Below are 16287 nucleotides of genomic sequence, written 5' to 3'. Positions count from 1 at the left end.
GAGCTGCCTTGCTGTCTATGGCCTATGTAGGCATCCTAACTGAAATGGAGCCTGATTTGAATCACTCTACATAGGCAGCAAGTCTGCGTGCCACACAAATTATGACTTGAGTCACGATTGATTGATTGATCTTTAATAAGGTGTTGCTCAGCTGGAAGAGCATGGCGCTATAGCAACATCAAGGTCATGGATTCGATTTCCAGGGAATGCAAATGCTGATGAAATGTACAGCTTGAATGCATTGTAAGGCACTTTGGATAATGTGTAAATGTAAATATAAAACTCCATTCCAATTGCAAAACTAACAGAGCCCCTCCCCCCGGGGAGCCTTCAAGGTTAGCAAAAAATCGTAACGCGGGAGACAAGAGGCCGTTCTTTTTGAATGGATGTCAATGGGGGAGACACTTCAGTACACTAAATAAACTGCTTTTGTGAGGTATTGTTCATCTCTTAATGAATTGACAGCCTGTCTGCTAATCTTTACCATGTTATAATCATTTTGGAATGAACTATGTGTGGAGTTTACAACGAAAAAAGAATGCTGTTCTACCAATTTGCAAATAGTGCTTTTCTATGGAAAAACTGAACGCGGTTCATTGACGTCAGGGCTATTATACTGTATGGCTTAAGGCTGGATTACATGACACATCTTTAGCACAGATTTTGGCCCTCTTTTTAGGCAAGCCAAGTCTATCCAGGACTACAGAAGATGATTTATGATGCTCTACTCTGCAGCGAGCAGCCAATGGGAAACGAGCGAGTGGGGCGTCTTTCTCCAATGGGAGAGCCAGAACAGTTCTTACCTCCTCATTTATAAGAGAATCTCTGATTCTAATAAGCATTAAAATACACAGAATATGGGGTAAAATAGTCTATTGTAATTAATGATGGCTGTCAATCAACAATTTTTTTTAGTTGAATTAATCACGACATGCCGATTACTTGAACTAATCCCAATTAAAGGATTAGTTCACCCAAAAATGATAATTCTCTCATGATTTACTCACCTTCAAGCCACCCCAGATTTGTATGACTTTCCGTCTTCAGAAGAACCAAAATGAAGATTTTTATAAGTGTAACCGGTCCTGCTCGACCCGCTCTGAGCGGGATTCGAACCGGTGTCTCCGGCATGGGAGGCGGGCACACTAACAAGGAGGCTAAAGGCTGCAGCCCTTAGCATCAGTCACTAGTGTGCCTCTTAAGGCCAGTGAGGTTTACACAATGCACAGTTACCTACCAGCTGACTGCCGTTACACTCACCCGCCTAAACCTCACTCCCATCTGGGTCACGGCACCAATTTAACGGGTCCTACTCGACCCGCTCCGAACGGGATTCGAACCGACATCTCCAGCATGGGAGGTGGGCACGCTAATGAGGAGGCTAAAGGCTACAACCTCTAGAGTCAGTCGCTAGTGCAACTCTTGATGTCAGGAGAGTGAGGTTTACACACATTGCACAGCTATCTATCAGCTGGCTCCCGTTACACTCACCCCCCTAAACCTCACTCCCATCAGGGTCACGGCACCATTGTAACCGGCCCTGGTCGCCCTGCTCCAAACGGGACTCAAACTGGCGTCTCTGGCGTGGGAGGCGGGTGCGCTAACAAGGAGGCTAAAGGCTACAGCCTCTAGCGTCAGTCGCTAGTATGCCTCTTGAGGTCAGGAGAGTGAGCTTTATACACATTGCACAGCTATCTATCAGCTGGCTCCCGTTACATAAGCACATTTCAGCTCTGTATGTCCATACAATGCAAGTAAACAGGTGCCATGATGCTGCTGGCTGTTTGATGGTCCAAAAGTCATATTTAGGCAGCATAAAAGTAATGCACAAGACCCAGTCGCTCAATTAATGTCTTCTGAAGCAAACCGATTTGTGTAAAAAACAAAACAATAATGCTTTTGTCAGTTGCTTTTCTATGTAAACGTGCTAAATGGACGTCTTTGACCATTGCACCACGTATTGCTGTGTTTTCTCCATCTCATGCAGGAGCGCCACGATTCTTTTAAGTTCTCGAGACATCTGTGTTGTAATCGTGTGTTGCACTACGTTGGTCTGAATGGCCTCTAGTCTTTTAGAAATGCTTTAGCCATTAGATACAATAATACTGTACAAACTGAAGAAAATGTAAAAATACTTCATTATTTAATTTAATGATATCTGAAAAAAAAGAAAGAAAAAGGTTTCTGTGCTTAAACCGAGATGAAAGCTTGTAAGCAGAAATGCTTACTTAAAATGAAGTAGTGCAGTTGAGTAAATTGTTAAAAAAATTGAATGTAAATGTTTATATTCACTTTCTGCGTAAACATTGTCATATTTGATACATTTCTGTTTGGTTTTTAGTCCCATTTTAGTTATACTGCCCATTATATATTAAAGTAATACTGTATTTTGTAAAGCAGAAATGTTTACTTGAATGGAATTTATTAGTATACAGAAGCTGGTAGTTTGTATTGCCATGTTAAGCCACATAGGCACTTTGAACCTCTAATTTGAGTTTTTCCACTGACATGTCGTAATTGTAATAACATTGTGTTTACTTAACCTAGGATGTGGCATTTATTTAATTTTTATTCTCAACTGGTAATACGTTTTAACTAACATAAGCATAAGCAAATAATAAATTACATTTATTTGGTATAAGAGCCTAGAGTCAATGGTTGTTTAAACTATACATTTAATACATTCATAAAAGTCTTGACTCAAACTCGACCTACTCTGGTCTCGGACTGGACTTGGACTCGGATGAGCTGGTCTCAACTACAACACTGTTCTAATGCCTTAAAATGAAGTCTGGGTAAGTAGCTCACTTAGTTTTGTAACCAAGCTAATAATGCAGCTGAATTGTGGGTAATGGTTGGAGTGTTATTTTACAGTAGTGTGTGTTATATCGGTCCAAAACTGCAGAATGGTGTTGTTTGCACAGTGATCTTGCAAATCACGCTTTATCGATTAACTTCAGCTGAATTTTCATTAGACAAGAGAGACAAACTATTTAAAGAACCCCCCCACTAGAGCTCCTCTTGCACTTCTTAAAAACACCCACCCACAGCCCACTGATGCAAACACACACACACACACTCGGTGTGTGTTTATGTCAAGTCATTTTTATTTGTATAGCGCTTTTCACAACACACATCGTTTCAAAGCAGCTTTACAGAAACTCATGCATTAACAAAAAAAAAAAAAATGAAACTGTAATATCTACAAAGTCTTAGAGTGATCATTGTGTAGTTTGATTAAATATGATTGTAAATTGTGTATAAAAATAAAACATTAAATAATTAAATAATCATTGTATTTATAACCCCAGTGAGCAAGCCGAAGGCGACTGTGGCAAGGAACACAAAACTCCATAAGATGTTGGTTAATGGAGAAAAATAACCTTGGGAGAAACCAGACTCACTGTGGGGGCCAGTTCTCCTCTGACTAACAGCATGAATATAATGTAAATATTAGTTATCTGTGTGCAGTGCAAGTCATGGTTTAAAATTAGAAAGTGTTAATGGTCAGTGTTTAAACAAAGATTTTGTATGAACTTATGTGATTAATGACTAATGTCTTTGAAGTTCATCCTGGATTAATTGCAGAAGTTCACATAGATGCATTATCCTTGTTAGTTGGCTGATGAAGGCTTTTGTTGGCAATTAAATGATAGTCTATGTATTCCATTTCAAGAGTGTAGTCCATCATTAGACCGAGGTGATGCAGGCAGAGATAATTTCGGTGAGGTTCGGTGGGGTCCATCCTAAATCCAAGGTTCAGGCGTGGCATATGAAGTATCCCATGTCTTATAGTTGGAGTTGGCATCAGTTCATCCTCTGAAGTCAAAAGACTGAAGTGATGTCTGGCTGGCACCGGCTGTAGTTTGTCGTCATCACTCAGCAACACATAGCAGTGGAGTCCGACACCAAGCAGGTTCTGGTGACCATGGGATATGAATCCCGAGGTTGAGACATGGAAACAAATAGAATAATATTAGCGTAGATGCAATTAAATTTTATGCAGAGTTATAGATCATGATAGATGTTTCTGGTTCCAGCAGACCTAACTAAAGCAGCCTAATTGTGAGTTGATGGATAAATTATGTGTATGCCTGACTAAATAGATGAGTCTTTAGTCTAGACTTAAACTGAGTGAGTGTGTCTGCATCTCGAACAGTGTTAGGGAGACTATTCCATAGTTTAGGAGCCAAATATGAAAAGGATCTACCTTCTTTTATGGATTTTGATATTCTTGGAATTATAAACAAGCCAGAATTTTGCGATTGTAATGAACGTGATGGAATATAGTGTGGTAGAAGGTCACTTAAGTACTGTGGAGCTAGACCATTCAAAGCTTTGTACATAGTTAACAGAATTTTAAAATGAATACGAAATTTAACAGGCAGCCAATGTAACGACAATAAAATGGGGCTAATATGATCATATTCCTTGGTTGTAGTCAGCACTCTGGCAGCTGCATTTTGAACCAATTGAAGTTTATATATTGAATTTGCTGGACATCCTCCCAGTAATGCATTATAATAATCTAGTCTTGAGGTCATGAATTAGTTTTTCGGCTTCAGAAACAGTGAGCAAGTGTCGTAACTTAGCAGTATTTCTGAGGTAGAAGAATGCTGTTCTACAAACATTGGAAATTTGATATTCAAAGGACAGATTGGTATCAAATATAACACCTAAGTTCTTTGCTGTAGAAGACAATGTAACAGTACATCTATCGAGAGTCAAATGATATTTTAGCAGCTTGTTTTTAGAGGTTTTTGGTCCAATAATTAGTTCCTCTGTTTTGTCGGAATTGAGTAGAAGGAAATTTCTGGCCATCCAATCTTTGATTTCATTGATACACTCTGCTAATTTGGAGAATTGTGAATTTCCATTGGATTTAGAAGAAATATAAAGTTGGGTATCATTGGCATAACAGTGGAAACTTATTCCATGATTCCTGATAATATCTCCCAGGGGAAGCATGTATAAGAAGAAAAGTAGAGGCCCTAAAACTGATCCCTGTGGCACTCCATACTTTACTTTTGTTTGATTTGACAATTCCTCATTACACATACAAAGTGGTAGTGGCCTGATAAATAAGACCTAAACCATGCTCTAAAGCCTATTCAAGAGAATGTTGTGATCTATCGTGTCGATGGCAGCACTAAGATATAAAAGCACTAGTAGAGAAATGCAGCCGCGATCAGATGATATGAGCAAGTAATTTGTAACTCTGATAAGTGCAGTCTATGTACTGTGATGGGGCCTAAATCTTGACTGAAATTGTTCATATATACTATTTCTCTGTAGAAATTAACATAGTTGGGAGGACACTACTTTTTCTAGTATTTTCAACATAAATGGTAGATTTGAAATCGGTCTATAATTAGCCAATTCTCCGGGATCAAGTTGTGACTTCTTAATAAGCGGTTTGATAACTGCCATTTTAAAGTTTCTTGGGAAATGTCCTAAGGATAGCGAGGAGTTAATAATATTAAGAAGAGGTTCTGAGATTACTGGGAATACCTCTTTTAAGAGCTTAGTTGGTATTGGATCTAACATACATGTTTTTGATTTTTTGAAAAGATTTGTTAGCTCTTCATGACCTATGACAGCGAAGGATTGAAGTTGCTTGTGAGGAAAATTATGAGACACTGTTTTCTGAGGTGCTGTGACAGTTGATTGCATAATTCCAATTTTATTTCTGATTATTTCAATTTTATCAGTAAAGAAATTCATGAAGTCATTACTGTTGTGCTGCGACAGAATGTCTGGTTCAGTCAGTGCTTTATTCCTAACCAATTTAGCCATAGTACTGAATAAACACCTAGGATTGTTGTGGTTATTTTCTATGAGCTTGCTAAAATATGCTGACCTGGCAGCTTTTAGTGCCTGTCTGTAGCTACAGACACTATCCTTCCATGCCCCACGAAATACCTCTAATTTTGTATTCTTCTACTTGCGCTCCATTTTCCAAGCTACTCACTTGAAAGCATGAGTGTGATCACTGTACCACGGTGCGGGGCTTTTCTCTTTAATTTTCTTTAATCGAAGGGGGTCAACACTATCAAGAGTGCTAGAGAAGACTGTATTTATATTTTCTGTTATTACATCAAGTTCTTCTAGGCTTTTTGGCTTACTGAGTATGTGAGATAGATCTGGAATATTATTACTGAAGCTATCTTTAGTGGTCGATAGTTCTACCTGAACGATAGCGTGATGTAGATTGAGTAACATTAGCTGATCGCAGCATACAAGAGACGAGGTAATGATCTGAGATGTCATCGCTCTGCGGTAGAATTTCTATAGTATCAACATCATCTCCATATGACAGAATTATATCTAGCATATGATTACGGAGATGAGTTGGTATTGTCACATTTTGTCTGACTCCAAGCGAGTTGAGAATATCGATAAATGCTAATCCCAGTGTGTCATTGTCATTATCTATGTGAATGTTGAAGTCACCAACAACTGAAGCTCTATCTACAGTAACTACTAGATCTGATAGAAAATTTGAAATACGGAAATCAGAATAAGGCCCGGGTGATCTATATACTTTAGCAAGGGCAAAAGACGACAGAGATTTTTTTATTATATCTGACGGTGTCACATTAAGCATTATTAGTTCAAGAGACTTAAACTTATGTCCTCTGAGTAACACCAAAAACATCACTGTAAATTGCAGCAACACCTCCTCCTCGACCCTTCAGACGAGGCTCATGTTTATAACAATAACCTGGGGGATTAGATTCATTTAAACTAATATATTCATCCGGTTTAAGCCAGGTTTCAGTCAAACAGAGAGAATCCAAACTATGATCTGTAATACTTTCATTTACATTTAGTGCTTTGGTAGAAAGAGGTCTAATGTTTAGTAGCCCTACATTTATATGAGGTTTCTCTTTCTCTTTTTTTTTTTTTTTTTTCAAGTTTAACATTAATCACATTTTTTCTAAATGATTTTAGTAAGAGTTTTGTGTTTGGAAGTTCAGGGAACAGACACAGTCTCTATATGATATCTAGGTGATACAGTCTCTGTGTTGTAGTTTATGTGACCTGTGTGAAGTCTCAAGGCAGCTAGCAGACGTTCGGATTAACCAGTTTGTCTGGTTCCTCACCTGGGCCCCAGTTAGTCAGATACCATCAATATTAAGACTATGAGCCAAATTACTAGAGAGGAGAGCAGCACATTCCTTGTAGGGATGGAGTCCGTTTCTCTTTAGCAGGTCAGGCCTACCCCAAAAACTCTTCCAATTGTCTGTAAATCCTGTTCTATTCTGCGGACACCACTCAGACATCCAGCCATTCAGTGACACTAATCTACTATGAACCACATTACCACAATGAGCAGGGAGGGGGCCAGAGCATATTATAGTGTCTGACATCGATTTTGCAAGTTCACACACCTCTTTAACATGATCTCTAGCGATTTCTGACTGGCGAAGTTGGACATTGTTAGTGCCGACATGAATAACAATTTTAGAAAATCTATGTTTAGCATTAGTCAGCACTTGTAAATTTGATCTGATGTCAGATGCTCTGGCATCAGAAATGCATTTAACAATAGTGGCTGGAGTCTCTATTTCCACGTTCCTTACAATAGAATCTCCTATAACCAAGGCTCTGTCAACATGATTCTCAGTGGGTGCATCACTGAGAGGGGAAAATCGATTGGAAACCCTAACAGGAACGGGAGAGTGGTGTTGCTTTGCTGAGCGAGTATGCCACCGAGACATCACTCAAATGCCCTGCTGCAGGGGCTCTACAGCCGGAACCAAAGTGTGTGTGTTGCTCGCTGTTCTACCTGCATCTGAAACAGTATCTACCAGCTTCTCTTTCTCACTGACCTCCACTAGCGTTCGGATGCGTGTCTCTAACTCATTAACCTTCTCTGTCAGCCTGACTAATTCCTTACATTTATCACATGTGAACCCCTCACTGCTGACGGAAGAAGCTATAGTAAACATGTGGCATGCAATGCAGGAAGAAATAACATGAGCAGATGCCATGACTTACCGCAATTGTTTGTTGTTGTTGTTATGGTTGTTCTTGAGTGGTGAGGGTTTGAGATCGATGTGGTTCAATAAGGTTCCTAATCAGCAGATGTTTGAGATTGATACAATAATCCATGTAAAACACAGTGGAGAAAACGAATGCACGCAGTCGAGACGCGAGATGTAGACAAGTGGAAAAAAGAAAAGAAAAAGTGGAAAAACCCGAAGCACATGATAAAATGGCAAAGGATAAAATAATGAATGTAAATAAGTAAGAATAAGCAATGCTAAGCAGGCTAGCAAGCTACAAACACAGACTTGTACAGCGTGCCGGCAGCAACCGGCACAGGAAGTCAGTGTCTGCTTATGTGTGCTTAAACTCTCGCTGCCCGTGTAAGCCGTGAGACTGAGTTTGACTTTGAATTTAATTACCCTCACTGTGTAATTATTCACTTTAAAGAGAAATGAGGGTTATGATCCTATCCATTGCAAACATGACAAGAGATTTAAGGACCTCTGAGAATATTGTGCATATGTGTGTGTGTGTGTGTGTGTGTGTGTGTGTGTGTGTGTGTGTGTGTGCGCGCACAACACTGTCTGTGCTGTAATCTGTTTTTATTAATTAATAAAAAATAATTTTTGTTAGTTTTGTTTTTTTTGTGTCACTGCGTGTATTCTCAGTGAACTGAATTGCATGTGTAGGCCTCATTACGGGATCATTATGGGGAAATTCTCTGTGAATACTTCATTTGCATTTGTATGGTTTGGTTGTGAGGAGTGTCGAGTCAGCATTTCAAAACCAAACTGCAGTGGCAGCAAACACGGCCACACAACAATCTGCCCTATAAACTGCCAGCAATTTATGCACAGGGTCAATACGGCTTTATCTAGAGCTGTGGAGCACGACTTTTTGACTTATTTACAATCGTTTAGGTTAAGAGAGAGGAAGAGCAGAAAAGAAAGAGGCAAAATCAAATATCAAAAAAGTATATTTCTAGAAAAAAATCAAATATGAAACCATCATTGAAAGATGTGGGTTGTATGTTTGAGTTTTAAATTAAATTGGATTGCTTTTATACATTTCATACCAGATATTTTGCGTTCAGAATCAGCATACACCTTTTGCATTTGCGGGTTAATTTCGATCCGGTGTAGTTCAAGCTTATAAATCATTCATAACCTGATGGTTTTGATATAAAACTATATTGTAAGTCATTAATAGGTTCTTAACTGTTCATACATGTAAAAAAGATACATGTGAAGACACATTTTTTATCAACATTTCTGTGAAATTTCATCTGAATATAACATAAAATACAATTTATATTAACATCTAATGTGAGAATTACTTGTAATTTAAATGAATTTCCTGTTACTCATAACTGCTCAGTACAACTTGATGGTCAAAAGTTACAACTGTGCAACTCAAGTATACAACATTAATACTTCTTTACTATGTTTTAAGTTAAATCTATTCTATTTACTCTAACGATCAGCTGAATGTTGATGTGTGAGTTTGCTGTAAGCTGGTTCTGCATCAGACGGCTGCAGAATAAAAATTTAACAATTTCCTCTTTCAAGCCCTATTTAGACTAATGTGTGCATGAACTTTTGCTCTCGCACCCCCTTTAGACAGTAGTACCTTTGATTTAGTTTATTTGTTACGTTTGTTACATCTGTCTTGTACAAGAATGTGTGTGTGTGTCTGTGTGTGACTGTATGTGTATGTGTGTGTGCAGTCCCAGAGAGAGACAAAAAAGTGTGTGAGAGAGTTTGGTAAAGAGGCTAAATGTAACTGAAGTGTGCCCATTTGGCACCAACAATCATGCCACGCTCCAAATCACCGAGATCACATTTTTTCCCCATTCTGATGGTTGATGTGAACATTAACTGAAGCTCCTGACCCATATCTGCATGATTATATGCACTGCACTGCTGCCACATGATTTGCTGATTAGATAATCGCATGGATGATTGTTGGTGCCAGATGGGCGGGTTTGAGTATTTCTGGGATTTTCACACACAACAGTCTCTAGAATTTACTCCGAATGGTGCCAAAAACAAAAAACATCCAGTGAGCGGCAGTTCTGTGGACGGAAATGCCTTGTTGATAAGAGAGGTCAACAGAGAATGGCCAGACTGGTTTGAACTGACAAAGTCTACGATAACTCAGATAACCACTCTGTACAATTGTGCTGAGAAGAATATCATCTCTGAATGCTGTTCTGAGATGCAGGTTGGTGCTGTTTTGGCAGCACGAGGGGGACCTACACAATATTAGGCAGGTGGTTTTAATGTTGTGGCTGATCGGTATATATACATATTTTGTATTTTGATAGTCTTGACAAAGTAACAAAGTAACAAAGTTTGGTCCCTGTACTAAAAACTATGTGGTATTTAAAAATGATGATATACCTCTCCTTGGTCAAAAATGACCCGAACGCAACAGGAGGGTTAAGTATGCAGTATGTATACTGTGAATAGTCTGTGAATATTTAGTACACATGGAATTTCTAAAACTTTTAATACCTGCTATATACTAATATTCTACAATACTTGCCAAAATGTGCAGAATACAACCAGTATATGGGCTCTTGACAAAAGATAATAAAAAAGAGAAATCCTTTAAAAATCTAGTTTAAAACACATGTAGTTAGTAGAAATTTGATATTTATGTATATGTTGGTTTTGTACATTTTTGAAAAACAATTATAGCATTTTCTACAAATAAATAAATAAAATAAATTATAATAAAAAGACTTAAAAAATTTTAAACATTAAATACAGTTAAAAGTATTAAAATACTTCCTTGCTCCTCAAACATATTTTTCAAAGAAAAAATATTTTTATTATAATATTATTTGTATAAAAACTGCACAATTATTTATTTATTTATTTCACATGACAACAGCATGGTTACCAGAATGTTGGTTACACCTCCTGACTTTGGACAAAATATTTTCATTTATTAATAATATTTTAAAACAAACTGGCTTCACTGCTTATTTTTTTAAATAATAATAATAATAATAATAATAACAAAAGAGCATTTCAAATTACTTATGCCAATATTCTTTTCCCAAGAATTTCAGGTTTTAATGAGACTTTTATTTTATTCAAATAAAAACGGTTACACTACCGGTACTTTTTACTTTAATCCTTATTACGAAAAATATGAAAATAACTTTGAACTCAGAAATTGAAAACATGTTCATCATACTAGCGATGTATTCAAGTCATTATTTGGTGTAAATTGCATTTATTGTATTTTTTATTTTTTGGTAACACTTGTTCCATTCGTTAACATTAGATAACGCATAAGATATCTTGAAATAACAATGAATGATATCTTTTTTATTCAATAAAAATACAATTGTTCATTGTTAGTTCATGTTAGATCATAGTGCATTAACTAATGTTAACGTATACAACTTTTGATTTAAAAAATACGTTGAAATTAAAATGAACCAAGATTAATAAATGCTGTCAAAGTATTATTCATTGTTAGTTCATATTAACGAATGTTAACAAATGGAACTTTATTGTAAAGTGTTACCATTGTTTTGAATAACTTGAATAATATTTCAAATTTCCAGTGTATTTGAAATATTAAAAAGTGTAATAGAAAAAAAAACAAAAACTTAAGCAATATCAGCCGTAATCTCCTTTTTGATCATTTAATTAGACTGAGCAACATTTTAAATAAAAATTGGATTAAACATGCAAATCATCCAAATTAATTTCTGAGATGATAAGTGGATGCTGAATTAAAAAGGCAATGTAGTAAGGTCATGTGACAACAATGTTGCATACTACTGTTTGGAACATTTATTGTTGCATACTGCATTCTATTTCACATACTTAAAAAAAAATGTATGCAGTAAGTAGTGCACTAGAATTCTACATGTAGCATTGCTCTGCCAATCGAAAACTACTGGCACAATCCCATCAGCCACTGCACCAACCCCATCACCATCCTGCATAGATAGTTTAAACAAGAAATGAACAGATCCTCTGAAGAGGTTTGAGATCAAATGGCAGCGTTGTTGCTGTAGAGACGGCATATGTACTTTAACTCTGAATGTGTTTCAGTGTAACTGATATTAGTACAGTCCAGGAAAGCTTGAGGAGTTTTTAGTAGTGTTTGCTAAAACATCACTATAACTATTGCTCAGTAATGATGAGTTTCTCTGCTCATTGTAGCTCTTTGATTTCTCTGATGCTTCAGGAAAATGTTTCAACATGAAAGAGACGTTGAGCGACCACAAACAACATTGTTTCTAAAAGCTTACCCTTTACATTTCCATTCTTTCTTATTAATGCTTTCTCTAAGTGTGTGCAAGTGTTTCTCTCTGAATTGATTAAAGTCTGGAGCACAGATAAGGATCAATAAAGTGAAATGGAGATTTCTAAACCTGACTGGAGGTCGTCTTTATAATTAATCTATGTGTAGAGTTACAGCGAGTGGAACAAAATGAAGGTTAGAGAGGACTAGAGGGTCAGATGTATGAACTGAGAATAGAAAAAGAGAAAATGGTTATAAACAAACACACATATTTGCATGCTCTTACCTTGATCTTGTGCTTTATTGGGTTTCCAGGTTCTGAAGTAATCATCCTACAGAAATACAGAACGACACACACTTAACATCCACAGACAGACACAAGTCAAGCTTTACATTAAGGCAATATTCATGACCTTCAGAGGGAAGTTATAAGCATTTAATCAACAGAGAGAGGTCTGAGATATGAAAACATCTCTGGTATTTCTTGACTCTGAAAGAGAACATTAAAACTGATTTGGAAACTTTTTACCAGGCCTTCATTAATTATTCTTGCTAATTTTCAAATGCATTTTATGGATAGATTTAGCTATTTTATCCTTACTTTTATCATTATAGACTTTCAATATTAAACTATAAAAATACATCCTAAAAATACAAGTTATTATATGTTTAAAAACCTCCAACTCTGGTGCATTTTTTTTTTTCACACTCAAATATAAAAGTTCATCATTCACACACACTGTGGACTAATTGCCAAAAATGTATCTCATTTGTTCAGAACCCAACCCCAAATTAAAAAAAAAAGACTACAATTATTCATAAATAATATTGTATGTTTACTTGTGACGAATAGAATAAAAAAAAAAAAAAATAATTGTAAAAAAATCCTAAATTTGTAAGCATGTAATTCTGGTTCTGTTCACTCCACCTCTCTCCAAAAAGTCTTATTTTATTCCACTATATGGCAGCAAGTACTAAAAACAGAATTTTTCCTCTATCACGTCCCATCACAATGCACAGATCTGAAATGTAGGTGGCGCTCTAACGCATTTTAGTCCTCACAGATGTGCTCGTCCATAGACATTCAGTCTAATTTTCAGTTCAGGCACCACTCTTGTTATTTCATTGAATATCTCGGCCTCTGAGTGGACTACAAGCTCAATCTAGGTGTCTTTAGAAAGCGGAGATCCTCCCCTTTGTGATGATATATAACATTATAACGTTGATAGTCGATATATTTCAGATGATTTGTTAAGCATACTTTTCCTGCTGGACTGCAGACTTTGTTCTGGACATCTAAGATATAACTGGATTATTCAGCCAAGGAAGTAAAAAAATTGCAAATATTTTAGAAAACTGCCTATGATAAGAGCAGATATAAAGTTTTTGGCTACTTGGCGCGTACAGCAACAGTGATCGGAGCATAAATGAGACGTTTGTTTTTGATGACTTACAGAAATCATATTTCACTTTGTGATCATTTTGAAAATCTTTCGAACTGTTGTATTAGGGCAACAAAATAAACTGTACAGTCACATTCCTCAGAATGAGAGCTTTCATTTGATATATTAATTGTCTATTTAAGTGCTATTTGAAAGACTTTTATATTCATATTAATATTTCCACCACATGACCTCTAGGTGGCACTGAGTTGCGACACGTATGTTTTCAAGCCTTATTTTGTTACTTTATGTAACATAAATGCAGAAGTGATAGTTATCTCAGAAAAGTTCAGATTCTAAGCTTTCAAACAACACCTCATATACCTGAATAAGTATTCGGAGACTTGAACATTTTAAGCGTAACTTTTTTTTGCGACACAGCGCCCCCTTTTGTACCCACCAACAGGTCCGCAGAGTTGAAGAGGCAAAAACTATGATCATATAAACAATCATATTAATGTTAATGTTTCAAAAAATATGACTGTCCCACAGTTGTGACGTCATTTCCATTACATCAAACAATTAAATAAACTAGTGAGAGTGTGAAAAATGGGTTAGGCTAACTACTACAAAAGCACTGTTTTCTGTTTGACATCTCTGAATGATAATCAAATGCCCCATCTCTTCCCCCTCCCATCTTAAAAGTTTGGCCGTACGACAGATCTAAGCCATGCCATCACGCATTCCAAAAAGTCAAACAAAACTGTGTTTATTCCATCCATAAAAAAAGGATGCACAGCTTGCATCACTTCACTCATTTTAATGGAAGAGACAGATTCAATAGACGGGCTAAAAACCGCAGACAGATTTTAATCTCTCCGACAGACTCAAGGCGAAATCTCACGCAACATTAGCGATGGATGCTGCATTTTAAGGGCTTTTCAAATCCGACTGCTAAAACAGCTACATCCCAAAGTGGTGCTAGACTGCATAAACAAATATTTGACATCAAACTCTCATTAGAGACTCTGTAGCCTGAAGCCCATCAATGTTTCAGCATAAAAGATGATGGTCATTTTATTTAAAGAATGTTGTGATTAAATATGATAAATTATTAGAGATAAGTTTAATCAGATCGTCTGTAAAAAGAGCTATTGAAGACATTGTTCATTCTGGTGTAAATGTTGCTGAAGTGAGACTCAGAGTGTACAGAGGTCCTTGAAAAAACTGGGCCAAACATGACTCCAGGCTCATGACTCAGAGTCAAATGGGAATCGTGGGAGAAGTGAAACTCATTTCACCATCGGAATGACAAAACCGGAGTGCCGCAAGCCTGCAAAAACTGGAGGGGAACTGACTTCATATATCCACTAAAAATCACCTTGACACCAGTTGATTATAAGTCATTAAGTAAAAATGAATCAGAGAAGTGAAGCTATTTCTGAAAACACTTACTGGGATATTTTACTATCAAATGTGCAGTTGGATTTCAGCTCAAACATGGATAAAAATATCTAGCTTCCATTCTGCATGTAGTATGTTTGCATAAGTAAGCAGTTGAGCCAGTTCACAACATCAAACTGAATCGAACTTTAGTTCTAGGTTGATGACGCAAGATGCACAGCTGCAGTACATGTACTGGCTACACAGCACGTCGAATTGTCCGACTCAAAAAGAACCGAATGAGCTGGTCCCACTGAATGTCGAAGTTTGCCGAGGATTACCGAGGGCTTGCTATGTGCTGAGTTGTTAATGGCAGTAGCCGAATAAAACATTTAAAAACCTACAGATGTGGGGGCCTGGGTAGCTCAGTGAGTATTGACGCTGACTACCACCCCTGGAGTCGCGAGTTCGAAACCAGGGTGTGCTGAGTGACTCCAGCCAGGTCTCCTAAGCAACCAAATTGGCCCGGTTGCTAGGGAGGGTACAGTCACATGGGGTAACCTCCTTGTGGTCACGATTAGTGGTTCTCGCTCTCAATGGGGCGTGTGGTAAGTTATGCGTGGATCACGGAGAGTAGCATGAGCCTCCACACGCTGTGAGTCTCCGCGGTGTCATGCACAACGAGCCACGTGATAAGATGCAGTCCAGTTGGACTCATACAGGCCTCTTACGAGTTACTAGACTGGTTATTGAACCAAAGAATCCATTCGAAATGAAGTAATCACCCCTACAGGCATAATCGAAAGTCAGCTCTTCGGTCGTGTGGCAACATGACAACACTTTCTGCATCAGTCACAAAAAGTAAGTTTGTATGTGATTTTTGTCCTCAAATCCATTTCTGAGGGTTTAGGTAAATGAGGGTTGTGGGCAGGCCGCTGGTTAGCTGCTGTCAGATTATCTGTCTCATGTTTGCTCTGTAGACGAGACAGCGCGGCTGGAGTGTGTTTGAGGAAGTCAGGAACTGTCTCAGCTCACGGGAGACTAACAGACTCCGGGTTTATTTGTTCCTCTGCTTTCCCTTCACTTCCTGTTTGCTCACTCATCCTTTCAGACTCTCTCTCTCTTTCTCTCTGATGTTTTTCTGCGGTGACAGTTTAGAGCCTGCGGGCATGACAGGTCAGCCGTACACACTGACATCACTGTGTGTGTGTGTGTGTGTGTCATGTTGAGAGGGGATGGCAGCAGGACAGACGAG

General features: G+C 37.6%; 1 protein-coding gene across 1 annotated transcript in view; it reads right to left on the bottom strand.

The window, feature by feature from the left end:
• spock1 (SPARC (osteonectin), cwcv and kazal like domains proteoglycan 1) overlaps nt 1-16287 on the bottom strand; it is a 243463-nt gene that overhangs the window by 98049 nt on the left and 129127 nt on the right. Inside the window, exon 3 of the mRNA XM_051650521.1 lies at nt 12554-12599. Coding sequence (XP_051506481.1) covers nt 12554-12599 — 46 coding nt within the window. The remainder of the gene's footprint in view (nt 1-12553; nt 12600-16287) is intronic.

Source organism: Myxocyprinus asiaticus, chromosome 22 (genome assembly GCF_019703515.2).
Source record: "Myxocyprinus asiaticus isolate MX2 ecotype Aquarium Trade chromosome 22, UBuf_Myxa_2, whole genome shotgun sequence".
Classification (NCBI taxonomy): Eukaryota; Metazoa; Chordata; class Actinopteri; order Cypriniformes; family Catostomidae; genus Myxocyprinus; species Myxocyprinus asiaticus.
Note: the sequence above shows the minus strand (reverse complement) of the source record. Positions and strands in the feature narration are given on the sequence as shown.